Consider the following 22,099-nt stretch of genomic DNA (forward strand, 5'->3'; position numbering starts at 1 on the left):
TTTAGTGTAGTACTTATTAAATAGCACAATCTTCTTCAGTCAATACATTTTTATGAGGGCTGGAAAGAGGGCCCAATGGTTAATTAAGATCATGTAGTGCTCTTAGGAAATCAGCTTGATTTATTTGATATGTGTGTGTGTGTGTGTGTGTGTGTGTGTGTAAATAAACATATATATATATACATATATATATATATATATTTCTAAGTTTTCTAATGATTACATAAAAATCTTAAAATAATACCCAAATGTCTACTTCACAAAAGCAATGAAGGGTTTAAATGCTCTACTTTCTGTGGAAATCCAGGAAGTCTGAGCACCACGCACACAGAGCACAGTATTCAAGAAGCCACCACCAATTAAGTTATAAAATTCGTGGCATACCACAATTCCTCTCAGTGATACTCTTCCTTGTCCTGTGGTATTTCTGGGGATGTCTTTTCAGTTGCCTCATTTCTTTGCCTTCTGATACACATTTAAGCTCAATGAGAGGAAGCTCTGGACAGACTTAGTATCAGACAATCAGTCTGAAGCAATCACAACCACGTCTCTACTCACCTGCCTAGCTCTTTGGTCTAGGAGGTGTCTAATATACAAAGCAGTCAGACCATTTTCATTGTCTCTGACAGGTCATCTTGACCTGGTTCTCCACTCTCTGCTCTGTTATCCACATCCTATACCCATCTGTTGCCTACCCATTTCCACCAGTGAAGAACTGATAAAATTGAAAAAGAAACAACAACAACAACAAAAAAAACAACAAATAAGCAAAAACCAAATTACAGTCGCCTACATATTACCTCCAGGGCTCTTTCTGTACCTGGTCTGCACACATTCTGTGTCACCCCGATGCTGCCTGGTTGCCTTTTTCCCAGGGAGCACAGGAGATGAATAATAATCAGCAGCTCGCACATTACAGAGCTGTAGCTGAGAGGCCGAGGGCTGTTTGTCCAGTTTACGGGCTGGAAGAGGACCCCGTGTCAGGAGAGCTTCAGGACAGGGGCAGGATGGGGCTCTCCGGCCTGTGTTCATCAGCCCTCCGTGCCACAGGGCAGAAACATCAGCATAAGGAATCCCTCCCAGCTTACAACTGAAGAACCATCTTCTAACTTTTGCACTGTAGGAGATTCTTAATTTCTAAACGTATATTTTTATTAAAAGGCTAGAGAGGACTAGCTCAGGCCTCCTTTTACACATCCCCCCTTCAGCCAAAAGCATCCAGCTTCCCTTTAGAAGCAGGGACGTGAACTCTCCTCAGATGGCAGGACATCCCGCACCTGCGCTTTGGCCTCCCCATTTCTCAGCCGTGTAAGACATGAATTCTTACTCTTTGTAAACTACCTAGCTTGAGGTATTTTGTCATAGCCACATAAATGGACCAAGAGAGTCTATAATGCACACAAGATATTTGTAACTATTTCAAGCCTGGGAAAAAATTAAGAAAAAAGTATCTATGCTAAGAGGTATTAAAATGTGCAGGACAGGGCGGCACTTTTAAGAGGGAGCTCCTGTGATAGAATCTAAAATATGAAGCATTTTGCCTTTGTCTTAGATTGAAAATATAAGTAGAACCAAGCTCTGGTCCTACGCTGTTACAAAAATTATAGTTTCGCTGATGTGAATTTCAAGCTTCTATGTGAAATACATTCTCAGCATAGCACTTTTCTGGTAAGATATGTGATCTGTGTAAGCAAATTCTACTTTAGCTTAAAAAAAAAAAAAGTCAAGTGTGCTGGAAGAGAGGTAACCAATAGATTGCAATGAAAATTAATTCTTTTTAAAATGTTTGACAAGATGTCAATGTACACACAGGTATAGAATTTAAGCGACAAGTGAGCATTTCTCCATCTAATGTAGCCTTCTAGGCAGGGTGTAACTATACCCTGATAGCATCATTGTTAGACATTTTTCATTTTGATTGTTCTGAGGGTTGAATATGGGAGCTCGCACATGTCACCAGTGGGCGCTGAGCTACATCCTCAAGCCTACCTTGTTTTTCAAATAGTTCTTTTAAACTGCTTTCATCAGAAAATACTTTAAATATCTTGAATTGGTATGGACTATCAAAGGTAGAACTTAGCTTGACAGCCATGCCAAAATCATTCTTCAAAATTCAGCAAATAAAATAGTGCTCAGGTTAAATTAAGCGTTTTGATTTAACAAAATGCAAAGGCAAATGTTTATAAAAAGTAACGATACTTTTATGTTGCTTGCAAAATGACTCAAAGATTCAAAACAATTTTGAACAGTAGTGGCCCTATCCCAGTAAACTTTTAGCCCTTAGGTGGTCATCGCTTTAAAAGCTTAAACTATATAACATGTTTAGAGAAGGAAAAAAATTTAATAGTTGCATAGTCAGACCATGAAGAGAAAAACTAGCTTTTTCCCACCCAGTTCAAATGATTTTCTAGCTATGATTTCATTCTCCAACTATTCCTTTTTTTTTTTTTTTTCCCCTAGACAGCTTTTTTTTTCCCAGACAGCTGAGTGGAGGTGGTTAAAGTAAAGAGAATTGTTAAGTCCTCGTAAACTGTCCTGTAAAGTTTTTTTTTTTGTGCTGCAGTTTTCAAAATTTAGGTAAAAATGTTTAGCTTTATGGTCCTTACTGGAAAGGCAGCACAAAACTACAAAGTATTGTTACACATGTAGATGTATCATAAAATAGCACAGAGGCCTATTAAAAATGATTACTAATTCACTGCACTACTTGCCTGGAAAAAAAAATCCTGTCTGGTATATGGGATTTACTTATTAAAAGATAGGTTGAGTTAGTCATGCATGGTGGCTTATGACTTTAATCTCAGTACTCAGTGAGGCAGAGGTAGGTGGATCTCTGTGAGTTCGAGGCCAGCCTGGTCTACAAAGTGAGTCCCGGACAGCCAAGGCTACACAGGTAAACACTGTCTTGAAAACCAACAAAACAAACAACAACAAAAACATGAAGAAACAAGAACAACAACAACAAAAAGTTTGGGGGCGGTGCTTATATATACTCATAAATGTTCTACATAGAAAGCAAGTTCAACTTTCGGATGAAAACCTTCATTTTGAAAACCCAAATACAAATGAGAGGGAAATTGGGCAATAGAAGATATATTGACAAAACAATTTAAAGGAGAAGCCCAGGGAAATTGGTTAACTGTTAAAAGCTGTAGGGAGATAAGAAAACAATACAATATACATGCAATTGCTATATAAGTTACTTTTCACTGAGATGGCTATTCTCCTACAGAGTCAATTCTTCCTAAGTATACTTACTTGTTTGTGTTGAGGACCTCTGCCATGATCATCACCAATGTCTCTGTGCACTATGGACACTACGCTTGTACAGTAAAGGAAAGACTGGCAAGGCAAATGCTTTTCGCTCTATGCTAAGACTAAGTTTCCACAGTGCAAACTATTCAGACTTTTAAGAACTACTTTTAAAGACACTACTGCAGGAGTCTGAAAGGATTCCACTCTGTGTTTTTAAAGAAAGTTTTCCTGTTTTGACTTGTTTTGGCAACGAGTGAAAGAAAATAGAACCCGCCTTAGGGTTTCTGTTGCTGTGATGAAACAACGTGACCAAAAGTAATTCGAGGAGAAAAAGGTTTATTTCATCTTACAATTTGTAGTTCGTCATCCAGGGAGATCATGGCAGGAACTCAAGGCTGGAACCTGGAGGCAAGAGCTGAAGTCCAGGCCACCACGGAGCGCTGCTCACTGCCTTTCTCCACTTGGCTTGCTCAGTTTGCTTTCTTACAGCACGAAGACCAACCAACCCAGGGCCTGGCACCATCCCCAGTGGGCTGGGCCCTCACACATCAATAATCAATGGAGAAAATGCACCTCTCGTTAAACTTGTTGTGGCATTTTCTCCACTGAGGTTCCCTCTTTCCAAGCGATTGTAGCTTGTGTAAACTGACACAAAACTAGCCAGCACAGAACCCCACTGGCAGTTTTTCAAGCACTAAATTTTGCTTGTGGCCCGGAGAGCAACTGGGTCATGCAAGGCAAAGATGTGTCTGGCAAGTTCTAATACCAGCTTCGTTTTGATAGAATCACTTTCCTTGGTGGGTGCCCCAGGTGTCTGGTCTATAAAACGGGATAATAAGTAACCTCCACACACCACGCTCCTTTGAAGTTACCTAATAAACGCTCTTATGGGTGTACTTAAAACTATTAGATGCTACAAAAATATCGAGGGTTATCTGGAAAAGCCACATGTTACTGCTAATTACCATGCTCATAATAACTACCCCTCCCCACCCCCCAAGACCCTGGGCTCCCCAGGGTCCAGATGCACTTTAGATCTGGCTCATCACCTCAGCCTGGCACAAAGTCTGCAAGGTCCCGACTCAGGTCTGCAACAAAAGCAACTGGCACGCCAGGTCTGAAAAGCACCAGACAAAAGAAAGTGGGTCGGTGCAGAGCGGGGCGCGGAAGGGGGTGTGCGCCTCCGCCCAGTCGCTGGGAGCCCCGTGGGGACCGGCTGCCCGCAGCCCCCACTCCTACCCCGCAGGCTTCTTGCCACGCCCCCGGCGCCACCGCCCCACCCGACTCCAGACCCTGGCCGTGCCGGCCGCGCGGCTGCCCAGGCCAGGCCATCGGGTACGAAAGTTGCGCCTCCGAGCGTCACCGGAGGCTCGGCCGGAGTCTGCGGTGCGTCCAGCCCAGGGCCCCGGGGGCCGCGCCAGGCCCAGACCGGCCCTTACCTGCGTCCGCGCCCCGCCCGGCTCCCAGCACCCAGGGCGAGGCCGGCTCCGGAGACGGGAAGCGACAGGAGACAAACCCTGCCGAAAGCGCTGGAGCTGCTCCCGCTGCTGGACCCCGTGGCCTGGGATTCGGCGCCCCGCATCCGCCTGCGCGCCCGCTCCGCTTCTCCCACGAGCCGCGCGTGGGCGGCGCCGAGCCTGACCCCGCGTAGACCCGCCGGCCGCGCAGGCCCTGCTCGCTCGGCCCTCCGGGGCCGTGGGAAAGTTTCCCCCCTCCGCTCAGCCCCTTACCCGAGCAATAAAAGTCTGTGCTGTCTCCCCGGTCTTCACCTAGCGCCTCTGGAGTGCAGACTAAGCTACACAGTGGGTTTGTTCCTAGTTAGAATCAGCAGGCGTCCGGGCCACCCATCCTCATCCCTGACTCTAAAGATACCACCTTTACCTGGCGTCAGTTTTCCCTCTGGTGTGTTTGTCTGTCGCTTATCTTCTTGTGGCTCATGCGCAACCGATATAAAAAAAAAAAAAACGCTAAAGATACCTGGCTCTATGGCAAATTACAGTTCCGAGGTGAGTTGGTATCCAGGTAAATCGCGAGTGCTATTCAGGAAGTGTAGGGGCCCTGTGTTGTAAATGTTGACTGTCAGTCTCTAAACTTTAGGTTCGGAGCAATTAAAATAGCTGATCTAACGATTCCGAATATGCAAAGCATGTTTAATAACCTGTCGTCAGGAAGAGGGATCAAAAATGGGCGGAGGAAGCCCGCCAAATAGATCTTGCTTTCAATGCTGAATACAAAAGTTTAGATTTGCCCGAAGTGCTTTATTTTGGCTTTTCAATGACGTTTGGAAAGTGAAACAACAACCAAAAATAAAAAAAAAATAAATAAATAAATAAAAATAAAAAAATGCTGGGCATGGTGCTCACACCTGTGAACCCGGTACTGAGGGAGGCCAAGGACTGAGGATTGTCAGGAGTTGAAAACCAGCTTTAAACAGAGTTGAGGGACTGGGTGGGCTTCAGCAGGAGACCCTGCCTCTAGGAAGGCTGAACAACAACAACAAAATGTAAATGTGAAGGAGACAAAATCAGTGACATCACACACACACACACACACACACACACATTAAAGACAAACTCCCTACGCTTCATGGTTATTAAACAAAAATCGTTGGTGAAATACTAGCAAAGGAACCTGGTGACCAGAAAGGTATTAATAGAGTATGTTGGGTGTGATTTATCGCACAAACCCAAGGTTGGTATAAGAGACAGAAGTAATAGGGAGTCATATAATGAACTAAAAGACAACGAAGATGATCCACAACAGATGAAGAGAAAGCTGGTGAGTCACAGAGAATCAAAAGACAGGAAAACAGCTCAGTGTAGTATCTATCAGCAGTTATTACAGACTTTTTGGGTAGAGAAGGCGACCCCAGAGTTGGGGAGTTTTATTTGGGTTTTATTGGGTATGGTGTACTGCGCAGTGATTTCCCCTCCCTCCATTTTCCTATTCTGAAGGTATCTGAATATCCCTTCTATAGCAGGCAGAGATTGGGTCTCTTCTGTATAATTATTGATTTGCTGGGGTAAGATTGGGCACTCCAGCCTCTCCTGTTTTTCATGGCTTAAATGGTAAGCAGAGACCAGCCATGTGTAGGGGGAAATAGGCAACATTTGAGAGAAATAGAAATGCAATGCTGTTGACAAAACAAACAAACAAACAAAAACATAAAGAAATGGAGGCTTATTACCTATCGATGGGTGTAGGGAGCCATTAAAACACACACACACCTCAAGCTTGGGGTGGTCTTATTCTCCCATCTTATATCCTGTAGGCCAGCCTCAGAACATTTGACAAAATTCAACACCTTTCCTCACACACAAGAAATAAATAGGAAAAATTTCAGTCTACTAAGGCATATCTGTGAGACACCCATTGTTAACTCCATGTTTACTTGTGAAAGAATAGTCACTTTTAACTAAAATCAGAATAGGACAGGCACGTCCATTCTTGGCACTCCTTTTCAGTATTGTGCTGTAAATTTTTATCCAGGGCAGCTGAGCAAGGGATTTTCAAATATGTAGAGCCAATAAGTCAAACAGAGAAAAGGAATGAACAAATAAAAAACCTGGACAACAGGAGGACAACAACACACAACTTCTGGCTCAGCTCAGGAATCAGAAGTTGTCCAACCCCAAACCTATCAACTGTGAAAATTTAAATAACAGACATCAAAGAAATCCAAATAGCTTCCAGGGATAGAAAACAATAGAGCATTAATGAAGATTAAAAAGCCAGAGTGGTATTGGACTTCTGAAATCCAATAGTAAAAGGTAAATTTTGGGAAATTACTTGTACCATTGAAATTGGTGAAGTGGGAGGTTCCGAATATTTTTGAAATACACGGTCTTCAATAGTCTTCATACCCCATGCGTCATACTGTGTGTAAAGGTGTGCAACAAAGGTGTGCAAAGGTTATGATAAGAGAGCGCTGAAGGTCACATCCCAAACCACTAACGCAGGCAAAATAGACAACGCCTTCACTGCCACCGCCACCAAATGTCCATCTCCTAGTCCCTGGATCTATAAATGTCTTGTATTATAGAGCAAAAGGGACTTCACTCATGTAAGTAAGGCCAGAGACCTAAATGGGAAGGTTATTGAAATTACCCATGTAGATCCAATCTGGCTTTAGAAATAAAACCATTCTCCATGTGAAGCCAGAGATGAGACAACAGGCAATTTCAAAGTCTTCTGAAACCCAGGACGGACTGACTTACTACTGGTGGAAGTGGCCATGTAAGAAACAGAAGGGTGGGGCCTTCTCACCTTCTGAAAGAGAAAGAAAGGTGGGGGTTATCTAGCTGCATTGGCAATACCTTCTCTTCAAAGAACTCTTAGATTCCCACACCCCCTCCCAGAAGAAGAGGAAGGTTCAAAAGACCCTGGAGCTTATGAGACTCACCAAGGTCATGAAGACAAAGAAAACTGAGTAGGCTTCTCCCCAGATAAAGAAACACAAAACAATTGCTAGGAGAGCAGACCCTCCAGTAGAATTATTTGCACGCGGAGCAGGGAGCACCAATGACGTCACTATGTTGGGGTGAGAGCCTTTTGGTGATGCAGCTGCCTGCTGGATACCCACATTCCTATAGATCCTCACACTAAAGGTTAATGATTGTCAACTACACAGAATCTAGAATCACCAAGCAGGCAAGCCTATAGGCATGTCTGCGATGAATTGCCTAAACTGGGTTAGTTGAGGGGATAAGACCCTTCCTGACTGTAGGCAGCGCTTTTCTGTGTGCTGGAGCCCCAGACTCCACAAAGAGAAAGTTACCTGAGCATGCTCATTTACTCTCTCTGCTGTGGACACAATGTGACAGCTGCCTCAGGGTCAGGCACCAGGACTTCCCTGACACAGAGGACTAAACACTCCAATTGTCAATCACTTATCCCCTTATAACATGAAATGAAGAAACATTTTCTCAATAAACATCTTAACAAATATCTTAACAAATTCACAATACTTCGGTTTTCCAATATTTTAGGGGAAACATCTTACTCTTTAGCAAAAGGGCAGGAATGACTCAACTTCATGACAACTAGCCATAGTAGAAGCAAATGTGCATTAACTCCTAGACCATTGAAAAATAAATATTTGCCACCCTTCTCATTTCATCAAACATAGTGGCTGACTGCATAAGCATCCCAAAGTTTATGTATGCTTTATATATAGTCTTTGTATAGTCATTTATCAATATCCAGGAAGGAGTGTTCCATCAAATACCAAATCTTGGAAAACTCAAGCTCCTTGTACAGAATTGTATAGTATTTGCATGTACTCCACATATATCTCCCTGTATACTATTAATTTTTATAGTACCAGGGATTGGACCTAAGGTCCAGCACATGCCAGCATTCTACCACCAAGTTACATCTCTAGTTTCCTCCTTCACTTTTGTAATTTGGAGACAGTTTGACTAATTTGCTTAGGCAGCCCTTTAACAGGCAACCCTTCAGTCTCCATCTCCCAAGAGTTGGGATTACAGGCTTATGCCACCAAGTCTGCCACCACAGACTTCAAAGAGTTTTCAAGATTTTTTAATAGGATAGTGTGCACTTGTGAGTCAAGGTTCCCAGGGAATCCAGAAGAGGATGTTGGATCTTCTGCAGTAAGAGTTAGAGATGATTGGGTGTCACCTGATGTGGATGCTGGGAACTTGGTGTCTCTGCAAGAGCAGCAAGTACTCAAGAGCAGCAAGTACTCAAGAGCAGCAAGTACTCAAGAGCAGCAAGTACTCAAGAGCAGCAAGTACTCAAGAGCAGCAAGTACTCAAGAGCAGCAAGTACTCAAGAGCAGCAAGTACTCAAGAGCAGCAAGTACTCAAGAGCAGCAAGTACTCAAGAGCAGCAAGTACTCAAGAGCAGCAAGTACTCAAGAGCAGCAAGTACTCAAGAGCAGCAAGTACTCAAGAGCAGCAAGTACTCAAGAGCAGCAAGTACTCAAGAGCAGCAAGTACTCAAGAGCAGCAAGTACTCAAGAGCAGCAAGTACTCAAGAGCAGCAAGTACTCAAGAATCATCTGTCCAGTTGCAATCCCATTCAGACTGAAAGCATCTTTAGATTTGTTCCAATTCTCAATACAATGTAAACTTAATATAAGTAGTTGTTACATCATTTAAGGAATCTTAACAAGAAAGGAAGCTTTCAGTTGTGGACACAGTTTTAAAGAACATTTCCAGCCAAGCCATGGTAGTGGTGGTGGCACCATCACTTCCAGCACTTGGGAGGAAGAAGACAGACAGATCTCTGAACTTGAGGCCAGCCTGGTCTATATAGAGAGAGATCCAGGGCTACAGAAAGAAACTCTGCCTCAAAAAACAAAAACAATTTCTTGTGATGTAATTACAGATTGAATTTCTTGCAGTGAGGTCTTGGTGGCTGATTTTGAAGGTGATAAATTTATGGGAAAAGCAACCATGCTATCTGATAGTTGAATTTTATAACCTCTATCTTTAGTTAAAATTTTTAGCCAAGGCCGGAGATACTTTCTTTATAAGCCTAACACTCTGTACCACAATCAACATTATTTAAATCCCCAGCAGGATATTTGCTTCCTTTGGAGACAGCAGGCAGTTCCAATTAAGAGATTTGATGTAATGATATTAATGGGTATATATAAAATACAGATTTTTTTCTAAATGCCTAAATTTGCAGTTGGCTCAGATTCCTGCAACAAAAGATAGAGTAACAAAGGAAAAACTTGTTCAGTTACAGATGCAATGCAATTTCCAGAGAAAGGCAATTGCAATTCAAGGCTGTCATGTAGAAGTATGCTTTAAACAATGTTTCAGCAAAGAGCAGTAAATTTTAGAGATGTGACAAAGGAAAAACAGCCCTAGGCTTTAACAGGTGAGCAATGGACATTAGGTTGTAACTTGTCACGTGAGGCTTGAGCTCACTGAGAAGCGCTGATTCAGGAAATAGGATTGCCCCCACCCTCATTTCAGACCCAAACATATTCTCTCAAAGTGTCCTCCTAGGCCCCTTGGTTTCGGATAGATGGGTTACCAGGGATCTCTTTGATAGAGAGAGTGCAACTAACTGAAGGACCCAAGAGTGAAAACATTGCTGTGCTCTTGAGACCAGCTAAAAGGTAAACCATTTCCTACAAATGTTACTATTGTTTATCCCACTGGGAAAAAAGTATCGATAGAGAAAAAGAGAAGCTGAAAGTGCGGCCATGGGAGGTTCAGCCATGGGAAGCTCAGTCATGGAAAGTCAGCTCAATCAAGTACTACGGCTGTCTGCCCCAACTTCACTGGTCAGTTTCTGCCAGATGTTATGAATGAGCATCCAAGTTGATGGTGTTATCTCTGTCTGTTGTTACGCAGTCTTTTACATGGAAGCCAAACTTGAGGGGTCACTCTGCTCTGTCCAATTCTTTCTACTGTGAACTCCAGTAGGCTTCCTACTTGACTTAGGTTATATTTTGAGCACCCAATTTGATAATCTTCAGATATCTATATCTATACCTATATCTATCTATCTACCTATGGATATATCATCTATCTATATTCCGTCTATCATCTATTATCTATTTATATATATATCATCTATTATCTATCTATCATCCATCTGTCATTTGTGATTCCTTCTTCTAATTTGGCTTGCTACATACTTAGTAAACTCACTCATTCAAAACCGAAAAGTGGCTATAGTTTATATTACTAATGATAATAATTATTATTTATATTTATATAATATTAATAATAATTATTATTATTAATCCTCTGGATTGTACAGAACCAGGAGGCAAGGTATAAGAAGGTAAATTCACGGAAATAAAACCTGCTGACAGTGTCTTCTGGTGGTGCTCTCTCTGATGTGATAAGCAGGCATAGCCATTCATATAGCACAGAATTCACATCCCATTTGAGGGGAGTGAAGAATGGAAAGGAGACTGGAAGATGTTTCATTATGGGCATTACTGTTGTGCTTTGGGAAGGGGCAGAGACTTCCTCTACGCTTTGATCCTTTTGAAATCAACAGTCCTTATATTTAGGGGAAAGTATTTTGGTTTCTATTAGTACCACTCATAGCAGAGGCTGTATTTCAAAGTGGGAATTCATCAGGAGAAATGTAGAGAATCTTTAGGTAGGGGGTACTTCTAACAATAAGGCAAAACATTCTTTAAAAAGCTAAAATTAAATTGTGTTGAAAAACAGTGAGAGTTGGAGGAATGACCACATAGTGTCCAGTGCCGACAAGAGACTAAGAAGGATGAGGAAGGTCTCTGGATTTGCTGTTAAGCACCACAGATATAGATCTCTGAAGCCACGTGTCCTCACTTCGATTCCATTCTACCATATCAAGTATATAACCTTAGTGTTCTCATCTCAACAGTGAAATAGATAGTAATGACACTTACAGAGTTATTATGAGGCTTTGGTGATTTTTCCACCAAGTGAAGTGCTTTAAAAGGTTATTTGGCATATACTAACCACTTAGTAAATGCCAGCTATTGCTGATATAAGAAATTAACCATTATGGTCCACTCCAAGTCTGAAGTGCAGTTAGAGATCATCAGAAAATCACAGAGAAGCAGGAGGCACTAGCCACCATATTCCTTCTTTCAGGTAGTCCCTCTCGATCAGATTATTGATGTTCAGGGTTGAGAGTCTGATGCTCATTATCTTACCTTGTCTTTGTTCAGTTAATAATTCAAAGTGATCTTGCATAGAAAATTCATTCATTTAGCACAGACTGTGACTGGTTTCAAAGAAACCACTTATCTCTTCATCATCCCGTGTTATGGGTTTCTTTCCAAATATTGGTTGTTCCATTTCAGATCATAAACGATTAAAAGATTTTCTTTTTATCAGAATGAGGGAGAAGAAATAAAGAAACTGTGAGTGGGGGCATCGCTGTGACAAACTGGAGACCTAAGTCAGGGTAGGTTCCTGGGAGGCTGTGATGGGGACTCTAGCAGAAACTCTAGTAGCAGGGGCCATAGAGACTGTAGAGGACACCCCTAACTAGACAAGATTCCTAGTAGTAGGAGGGAAACACCAACCCACCCACAAAAAGCTTTGACCCAAAATTTACTCTGCCTACAAGATGTGCAGGGATAAAGATAGAGCAGCTAGAATAAAGATTGAGGGAATGTCCAACCAATGCTTGGCCCAACCCAAAACCCACTCCAAGGGAGAGAGCTAACTCCTGACACTATTAGCGATACTGTGTTTGCTATGCTAACATAGTTACAAACTCTGCTATATTTGCAGACAGGAGCCTAGCAAGTTTGTCCTCTGAGAGGCTCCACCCAGAAGCAGGTTGAAACAGATGCTGAGACTCACAGATGCTGAACATTGGGCAATGCATAGGGAACCTTGTGGAAAAGTGGGGAGGGGAGGAGAAAAGGACCAGGAGGTGGCCGAAGCTCCACAAGAAGACCAACTGAGCCAACTAACCATGGCCCAGAGGGGCTTGCTGAGACTGAAGAATCAACCAAGGACCATGCATGGACTGGAACTAAGACTGCCCCTAACACTAAGATGTAAGTGATGGGCAGTTCAGGATTCATGTGGGTTTCATTTCATTCTTGTTGCTGTGATTAAGTTTCCTGACATAAACAACCTTAGTGGAGAAAGAGTTTATTCTGGTGTATGGTTCTGAGAGATGCCGTCCTTCATGGCAGGGAAGGCCTGGCAGCCAGCTGGGAGCATATGGTATGGTAGCGGGAGTCAGGAGGCTGGCTGGTCATATGGTATTCATGTTCAGAAAACAGAGGGCAAACGGCAAGTGAGTGGGGTCGTGTGGTAAGGCCTTAGGTCTTCCCCCAGCAGCCCACTTACTACATCAAGGGTCACCCCGTAAAGGTTCCATAACCTTCTCATACACCACCACCAGCTGTGGGACAGGTGTTCCACACTTGAACCTGTCAGGGAAATCTCATATACAAAGCACCACACTTGTCAGGGCTAGTTGTGAGTTGTATAATGTGGGAGAACTCAGGCATACCAGTTAGGCAGACACTCTAGTAGTCTGGAGAAAGAATGCTGAAGTAATGGCCAAAAAGGAGTTACTGTCATATCTCGAAAACATGGGAGAACAGATAGGCAGGTGGAGGAAGTCGGTATCTATGATGGCTGTGCTGCTTCTGGTTTGCATAACTGACTGGATGGGAGTTGGCATTAAAAATTAAATAAAGGACATTGGAAGAGAGCCAGATTTTAGAAAGGAAGATCAAATGTTAGATGGCAGAAATGAAGTGAAAGGTCTTTAAGGTAGTCAGGAAGGAAGGACCAAATAGACATGTGGAAAAGTGGGGGGTCTGTGTTGTGTTTATTGTGCTAATTGTCAACCTGATGGAATCTACAATTGCCTGGGAGGTGCCTCTGGGTATAGCCCTGCACTATATAAATGGAGAAGGAAGACTAAACAATAGCACATTCATTCATTTGCTCTGCTTCTTGATAGGGAACGCAGTGTGACCAACTGCATCGAGCTCCTGCTGCCTTGACTGTTCCATGCTAGAATAAATCCTTTCTCCTTCAGGTTTATCTCATCAGAGTCTTTTCTCTCAGCAACAGGACAAAAGACTAAGGAAAGTCTAGAGTTCGAACATGTGACTGAGCTACAGAGTGAGAGCCTGTCTCTAGGTTCTCTAAGTATTTTTTTTTTTTTTTTTTTTTTTTTTTTTTTTTACATTTAGCAGCCCCTGCTACAGTATGTTATTTCTCTTAGTGTAAATGTGCTTCTTATTTTGGCTATGTGCCTTTGATGTGACGCACCTGGAAGATGACATTGGATAGCTAAAGATATATTTGAAAAAGAAGAAGAAGAAGAAATAACACATTTTCAAGGCACCAAATGTTTTGAGTTTTACTGCAAAGACGACTAATGGAAGAAGGCTGCAAGCCAAGCATATGCTTTTAACACTCCTTAGATTATGTGCTGCTTCACACAGAGCTGTGGTTTTCCTCATTTCAGGCACATAGCTCCATCTTCTCCTGTATAAGATCTTAAATCTCTGTCCCTCCAACTCAAAGCTGGATCTGTATAGCCCAAATGCCAACTTTTCTTCCCTTCACTCAGATTTGCTCTATTTTTCACAAGAAACTAAGTGTGCCAAGTACACTATGTTCTATAGCCTTTGTGGAGTCTATAATGTTCACATTACACACACCACACATAGTACTTTGCTTTAAGAATCTAGAGGCTAAGGGTAAAGACATGGCTTAGCAGCTCTCCCGGACGACCTGCTTTTGGTTCCCAGCCTTGTCATAAGGCACTTCACAACTTTCTGTTGCTCCAGCTTCCACAGGGGAAACTAAACAACTCTCTACTTAATGACACCTGGGCCAGAAAAGAAATAAAGAAAGAAGTTAAGGACTTCCTAAAATTCAATTAAAATGAAGATACAACATACCCAAATTTGTGGGACACATTGAAAGCAGTGCTAAGAGGAAAATTCATAGCACTAAGCACCTTTATAAGGATATTGGAAACATCCCACATAAGCAACTTAAGGATACCGCTGGAAGCTCTAGAGAAAAAAAAAAAAAAAAAAAAAAAAAGAAGCAGAAACTCCCAAGAGGAGTAGATGTCTGGAAATAATTAAACACAGGGCTGAAATCAATAAATTAGAAACAAAGAGAACAATTCAAAGACTCAACAAAACCAGGAGCTGGTTCTTTGAGAAAATCAACAAGTTAGACAAACCATTAGCAAATCTAACTAAAAGGCAGAGAGACACTATCCAAATCTAAGGGAAAGGGACAATTTTTTTGATGGTACCACTTGCCAAAATTGAATCAAGATTAGATAAACAAATTAAATAGTCCCATTTCTCCTATAGAAATAGAAGCAATCATTGATAGTCTCTCAACCAAAAAAAGCCCAGGGCCAGATGGTTTCATCTCAGACCTTCAAAGCTAAACAATAGCACCTTCAAAGAAAAGCTAATATCAATACTCTTTAAGCTACTCCAAAATATAGAAATGGATGGAACATTACCAAATTCATTCTATAAGGCCACAGTCACATTGATACCTAGACCCAACAAAGACACAACAACAACAACAAAAAAGAGAATTTAAGATGAACTTCCTTTATGAATATAGACGCAAAAATATTCAATAAAATACTCGGAAAATGATTACAAGAACATATAAAAGATATCATTCACCATGACGAGGTAGGCTTCATTCCAGGTATGCAGGGATGTATGGGTTAATGTATGGAAATGCATCAATGTAATCCACCATATAAACAAACTGAAAGAAAAAAACACATGATCATTTCCTTAGATGCAGAAAAAGCATTGGACAAAATCTAAACCCATTCATGTTTAAAGTTTTGGCAAGATCAGGAATACAAGGCATGTACCTAAACATAATAAAGGCTATATACAGCAAGCCAATAGCCAACATCAAATTAAATGGAGAGATACTCAAGGAAATTCCTCTAAAATTGGGGACCAGACAAGGCTGCCCACTTTCTCCATATCTCTTCAATATAGTTCTTGAAGTTCTTGCCAGAGCTATAAGACAACAAAAGGAGATCAAGGGGATTCAAATGGGAAAGGAGGAATTCAAATTACCTCTATTTGCAGGTGGTATGATAGTGTACATAAGTGACCCTCAGAATTCTACCAAAGAACTCCTACAGCTGATAAACACCTTCAGAATATTGGCTGTATACAAAATTAATTCAAAAAAGCCAGTGCCTTCCTTTATACAAATGACAATCATGCAGAGGAAGAAATTATGAAAACTACACCCTTCACAATAGACAGAAGCAATATAAAATATCTAGGAATAACTCTAACCAAGCAAGTGAAGGACTTGTCTAATAAAAACTTTAAATTTCTGAAGAAAGAGATTGAAGATGACATCAGAAGATGGAAGGATATCCCTTGTTCATGGATTGGGAGAATTAACATAGTAAAAATGGTCATCTTATCAAAAGCAATTTACAGATTCAATGCAATCCCTATCAAAATACCTACACAATTTTTAAAAGACATTGAAAGATCAATTCTCAACTTCAAATGGAAAAACGAAAAGCCCAGAATAGATAAAACAATCCTATACAATAAAAGATTCTCCGGAGGAATCTCCATACCTAATCTCAAGCTGTACTATAGAGCAACAGTAATTAAAACAGCATGGTACTGGCACAGCAATAGGCTGGTTGATCAATGGAATTCAGTCAAAGACCCAAACATAAATCCACACACTTATGGTCACTTGATTTTTGGCAAAGAAGCGAAATCTATCCAATGGAAAAAGGATCGCATCTTCAACAAACGGTGCTGGTCTAACTGGATGTCTACATGTAGAAAAATGCAATTAGACCCATATCTGTCACCATGCACAAAACTCAAGTCCAAGTGGATTAGAGACCAGAGATACTAAATCGGTTAGAAGAAAAAGTGGGGAAGAGCTGGAACACATTGGCACAGGAAACAACTTCCTGAACAGAACACCAACAACCTAGGCCTCAAAGTCAACAATTAATAAATGGGACCTCATGAGGCTGAGAAGCTTCTGTAAGGCAGAAGACACTGTCAATACAACAAAGCTACAGCCTACAACCTTGGAAAAGATCTTCACCAACCCTACATCTGACAAAGGGCTAATATCAAAAGTATACAAAGAGCTCAAGAAATTAAACACAACCAAACCAAATAACCCAATTGAGAAATGGGGCTCAGAGCTAAACAGAGAATTCTCAACAGAGGAATATTGAGTGGCTGAGAAACACTTAAAGAAATGCTCAATGCCTTTAGTCATCAGAGAAATGCAAATCAAAACGACTCTGAGATTCCATCTTATACCCATCAGAATGGCTAAGATTAAAAATTCAAGTGACACCACATGCTGACAAGGATGTGGAAAAAGCGGGACACACTTTCATTGCTGGTGGGAATGCAAGCTTGTACAACCACTTTGGAAACCTATCTGGTGCTTTCTCAGAAAACTTGGAATAGAGCTTCCTCAAGACCCAGCTATTCCACTCCTTGGAATATATCCAGAAGATACTCCAGCACACAACAAGGACATATGCTCAACTATGTTCATAGCAGCCTTATTCATAAGTCAGAACCTGGGAACAGCCTAAATGTGCCACAGTTGAAGAATGAATAAAGAAGTTGTGCTACATTTACACTATGGAATACTACTCAGCTATTAAAAACAAGGAAATCCCAAAATTTGTGGACAAATGGATGGAACTAGAAATGATCATACTGAGTGAGTTAACCCAGAAGCAGATAGACTCATATAGTATATACTCACTTATAATTGGACACTAGCCCAAAGAGATTTACCACAAAAGTCTTCATTTACCAGGAGATTGGGATAGATGTGAGGACATCCTATTGGGACTCTAAGTAAGAGAAATATAGGAGAACAGGTAAGTAGAAGGATCCAGAGGATCCTGGAAACCTACAAGAAGAACATGATGAAGGGTGGATTGGGGCCCAGGGGGGACTGCTCAAACTATGGCACTAACCAAGGACAATACAATAGTAAACATTGAACCCCTACTCTGATCTAGCCAATGGACAGGACATTCTCCACAGTTATGTGGAGAGCAGGGACTGATTCTGACATGAACTCTGGTGCCCCATATTTGACTACCTTCCCTTGGTGGGGAGGCCTGGTGGTACTCAAAGAAATAATAAGCATGCTACCAAGATGAGACTTGATAGCCTAGACCATATAGTGGGGGAGAAGGTCCCCCTCAGTCATAGACCTAGGGGAGGGGAATAGGATGAAAGTGGGAGGGAGGGAGGAACAGGAGGATACATGTGATGGCTTAACAATTGAGTTATAATATGAATAAAATAAATAAATAAATAGATAGATAGATAAATCACAGTTGGTTATCCCTTCATGAGTTGGGTCCTGTCCATGATCACTGGATTTTCCTCTGTGTCCTCTTTTTGTCAGTTATCTCTGATGTGTTCCCAGGTCATCTTACTACAATACTTTGAATTCTTGCCTTCTTTGTCTTGTACAGAACAGTGTAATTAAGCTTTTTAAGTTTTCACTTCTCACTTTTTTCACCAGTAAAAAACCCCCTCTCCAGTGTGTATTCTTCTAGGGTAGTGGGAGACTATGTCTGTTTTTACCCTGGGATATTCATAACTTTTTTCATTACTTCTAGGCAGAACAAAACTTGAACCATTTTCACAATGCTTCAGTACCACTCCAGGGAAGAAGACATGAATGGACACAAGATTTGTTTTCCAGAGAGTCCATTTCCTAAAGTAAAGACCAGGTAGTGGTGGAGATAGGAACAGATGTGAAATTTGACAGCTAGAAAATTAAGAAAGGTGGAAGGGAGGAATTAGCTGACATGCCATGAATAAACATTTCTCTATTTTGACACTGTTTAATTGCATAAAATCAAGAGCAAAGAGTAAAGTGAGAAGAAAAGGGCAATTTGATAACCAAGTTTTCTTCAAGGAGAAAAACAATGTGCTGGATATGTGTGTCAGTATCTTAGTAAGTCTTATGGTTTATACCAGCATTTTACAAAGTAAAATGTTTATAAAGGTTAGAAGTTTATTTCACATATCATTCTGGGGACTGAGAAGTCCAAAAGCATGCAGCTGGTCCTCCTTAGCATCTCATGAGGCTCTTTGTGATGGACCACAGTATAACAAAGGACATATTATGGCAAGACAATGCAAGCATACCAGAAAGATCTCACTTTTATAACCTATACAGCCACCTATACAACAACTTAGCAATTCATGAAAGTGCTACTTCATTCTTGAAGAGAAAGCTTTTTAAAAATACCAAGTTTTCATAGATCCCATTTGTTGAATGCCATTAATACATAACTTTGAGGACTAGATATCTAACACACAAAATTTAGAGGGTACATTCAAACCATCACAATTAGTTTTAATCTGTTTTTCTAGGACAACTAATGCTTTATTTGTCCTTTGGAAACCAACCAGAATGACTAGCTTTACCACTGAGTGATGCCACAATGTTTGCCTACTAGGATATAGATATGATAAATGAATCTTTGCTGGTGTTGACAGTGTATTCAAAATATACAGATAGTCAGAAAACCATTGCGTGCCCACCATGCAAAACTTGGAAATTCCAGGAGATCACGCTACCTAGAATAACCTTAGATCTAAAGATCCCATCATGTCCTGCATAGGCAGTTTGGGATAGCTATTTCCTGATATTGCAAAATCATTGAAAGAGAATTGTAGAATGTTGTTTGATCTTCATCGCGTGAGCCTTTCTTTGCCCATCCAGAGCTTGAAAAGACAAAGTTTGTGGGTGGCACTGAGTTCCCAGCATAGTCGCATGTGTCACTGCCTACTGTCCTTGGCCCATTCTGTGTGTAGCTGTAGTGGTCTGAGTCTTGCTGTCACATTAGTATACTGATGAGACTTACGGGGTGGCCTGTACTCTCACGCCTCTTTTTCAAGCAGATTCCTGCTATTTACTGAAGAGAATCTAATAGCTGTGAGTGGTTGTGTATTAATCTCTGGTTTGTCATCAGCATCTTTAACCATTGATGTATTGAATTTCAGAGTCAGAAACAAATGTTCAGAAATCAAAAATAGACTCAAATTTAGCGGACAGCTTATTGTTAAATATTGTGGCCTGGGGAGGCGATCCAGTGGTGAAGAGCACTCTCTGTGCAAGCATGAGGACCTGAGTTCAAATCCAAGTATGGCATATCAAAATGGGAATTCCCACAAATGTCTATAACTTTAGCTCTGTGGGATCCTATGCACTCTCTGGCCTTTATATGTTCACAGGCACAGACATCTGTTCACACACACATGCAAACACACACACACACATACATACATACACACACGCACACGCACATATATTCTTTCTCATACACAAACACTCCTAAATAGATAAAAAGTAATCAAGTTTTAAAATAAACAAAATTCTAGCCATATCTTTCATTATTAGTTTAATCTTCCATCTGAATGCATTTTTATGTCTTGAGTATGAAGCCTCCTCAGATATAATGTCATGTGCTGAATATTTGGTCCCTAGCCAGTAGTGATGTGGCTCACTGGAGCATGCCAGCAAAAAATGATACCATTCTACCCTGTCTTGTCTCCTTTCTCTTGGCCTTTGTGATGTTAGCAACCAATTCTGTGACACCCACCACCACCACCATCACCTCCAACACAGTGTCCTGTTAAAGTGCATGGAGGCAAAACACCAGGAACCAAGACCAACCCTCCCTCCCTTGATTCTGACAGGTGCTCATCGCAGCCGTGACAAGAGTGACTAACATAATAGAGTACTTCCAAGTAACTTTATGGTGCTCCAGATTTTATCAGTAAATGATTTCAGAATTGGAATTCATATTTTTAGTTTTAAAGATCTACTTATTTTTATTTTATGTATATGGACGTTTTGCTCACATGTAGGACTGAGCACCACATGCATGCAGTGGCCACAGATACCAGAAGATGATACAAGCTCCCCTGGAATGGGAGTATAAATGGTTATTATGTGCTACGTGAGTGCTGGGAACCCAACCCAGAGCCACCAAGTGCATGTTACCACTGAGCCATTTCTCAATTCAATATCTTAAAAACCTTACTGATAATGATCTGGTTCCAAGTGAACCTTCTGCAGATATTATCATAGTTTAGGGCACGGGAAGCTAAAGGGGATTCTCTTACAAATCCTGTGTGTGTTCTGGTAGGCGTCTGTGAAAAGGACTTTTCATTTCTGCACTATCATTGCAACAGAAAGTGTCCAAGGAGAGCGAAGAGAAAGGAAGCCGAGAGAAATAAAGAAGAAGCGCCCATTGTAGGAACTGGAGATGAGGGAAAAAGGCCACAATCAAACTCATAAGTTACTTCTCACTGTGCTAGAGCATGAAAGTTGAGAACATAAACTGGATGATTTAAAAGCATTAGAAAAATGCTTTTTTTATATATATATAATGGAAGGTAGCTAATATATATTACTTTAATGCTGAGCTAAACACTATGGAGTTAAAAACATAAGGCATTATTTGTTTAACTCGGTATTAAAATAATAATTGTTTCTTTAAACATGAAGAATCATCATAAAGGCATGGTGTGCTGCTGCCTGCCGCAGAATTGACCAATGCCTAGATGTGGGATTGGGGGATAGAATAGATATAGGAAAAGATATAGAAAGGTGACAAGACAAGAGATAAAGACAAGTATTCAGGAGGACTAACAGTAAACGCTGTCGCCCCAACTTTATTTCTCTCAGACTTTTATATAGTATACATACATGTGAACCAGGAGATTATTGGAACGGAAATAAATGTTAACAATTACTTTAGTTTATCTTTAGCTTAGACTTCTTTTTACTTGAAGTCAAAGAAGTACATCAAGCTCCTGACCTGAAATTAATAATAAGTCCCCCAGGGCAGGGCAGACTTTGTTCAGTGACTAACTGTCATATGGTGTAATCTCTTATCTCAAGGTGAGATCAATCCTGAGGTACAGCTTAGCTCTGGAACTTACTCTGGGATCAGATTTAAGAAAGTCACATCGTAAAGGGGCCACATTCTTAAGGGCTCAATTTGCCAGTGATTTTAACCGTATTTAAAACTTATATCATTGTCTTTCTCAGCCTTAAGCAGCACATGTAAATGCAAAAATCAAGCCATATGACTATGACTTTGGCCCATCTGTGAATATATGTAACTGAGAGCTTTTATATTCATTCTTGTTAAGTATTTTAACATATTATAGACTATCTTCAGCAAACAGTTTTCTGTTCAAAACAGAAAGTTGTTTGCTTGGCTGAGTGAGAAATGTCCTGCAGAGAGACTCAGATATTTGAACACTTGGTCCCCCATTGGTGATGCTGTCTGTAGGACATTACGGGGCCCTGCTGGAGCA

At 41.0% G+C, this 22,099-nt stretch overlaps 1 protein-coding gene across 4 annotated transcripts in view; it reads right to left on the minus strand.

Annotated features, from left to right (window-relative positions):
- The window catches only part of Rnf180 (ring finger protein 180), a 174,503-nt gene extending 167,040 nt beyond the window's left edge, over positions 1-7,463 (minus strand). The window contains exon 1 of one of the 4 annotated variants that reach the window (XM_051172392.1): positions 7,363-7,463. Coding sequence is in view for 2 of the 4 variants with exons in the window: in XM_051172393.1 (XP_051028350.1) it covers positions 3,606-3,635 (30 nt within the window). In the remaining 2 variants the exon portion in view is untranslated. Of the gene's footprint in view, positions 1-3,605; positions 4,416-4,694; positions 4,884-7,362 lie in introns of those variants that run through there. The other 3 variants (XM_051172391.1, XM_051172393.1, XM_051172390.1) reach the window with 3 other exon arrangements.
- Positions 7,464-22,099: the final 14,636 nt, after the last annotated feature.

The sequence above is a fragment of the Acomys russatus genome, chromosome 30 (assembly GCF_903995435.1).
Source record: "Acomys russatus chromosome 30, mAcoRus1.1, whole genome shotgun sequence".
Taxonomy (NCBI): domain Eukaryota; kingdom Metazoa; phylum Chordata; class Mammalia; order Rodentia; family Muridae; genus Acomys; species Acomys russatus.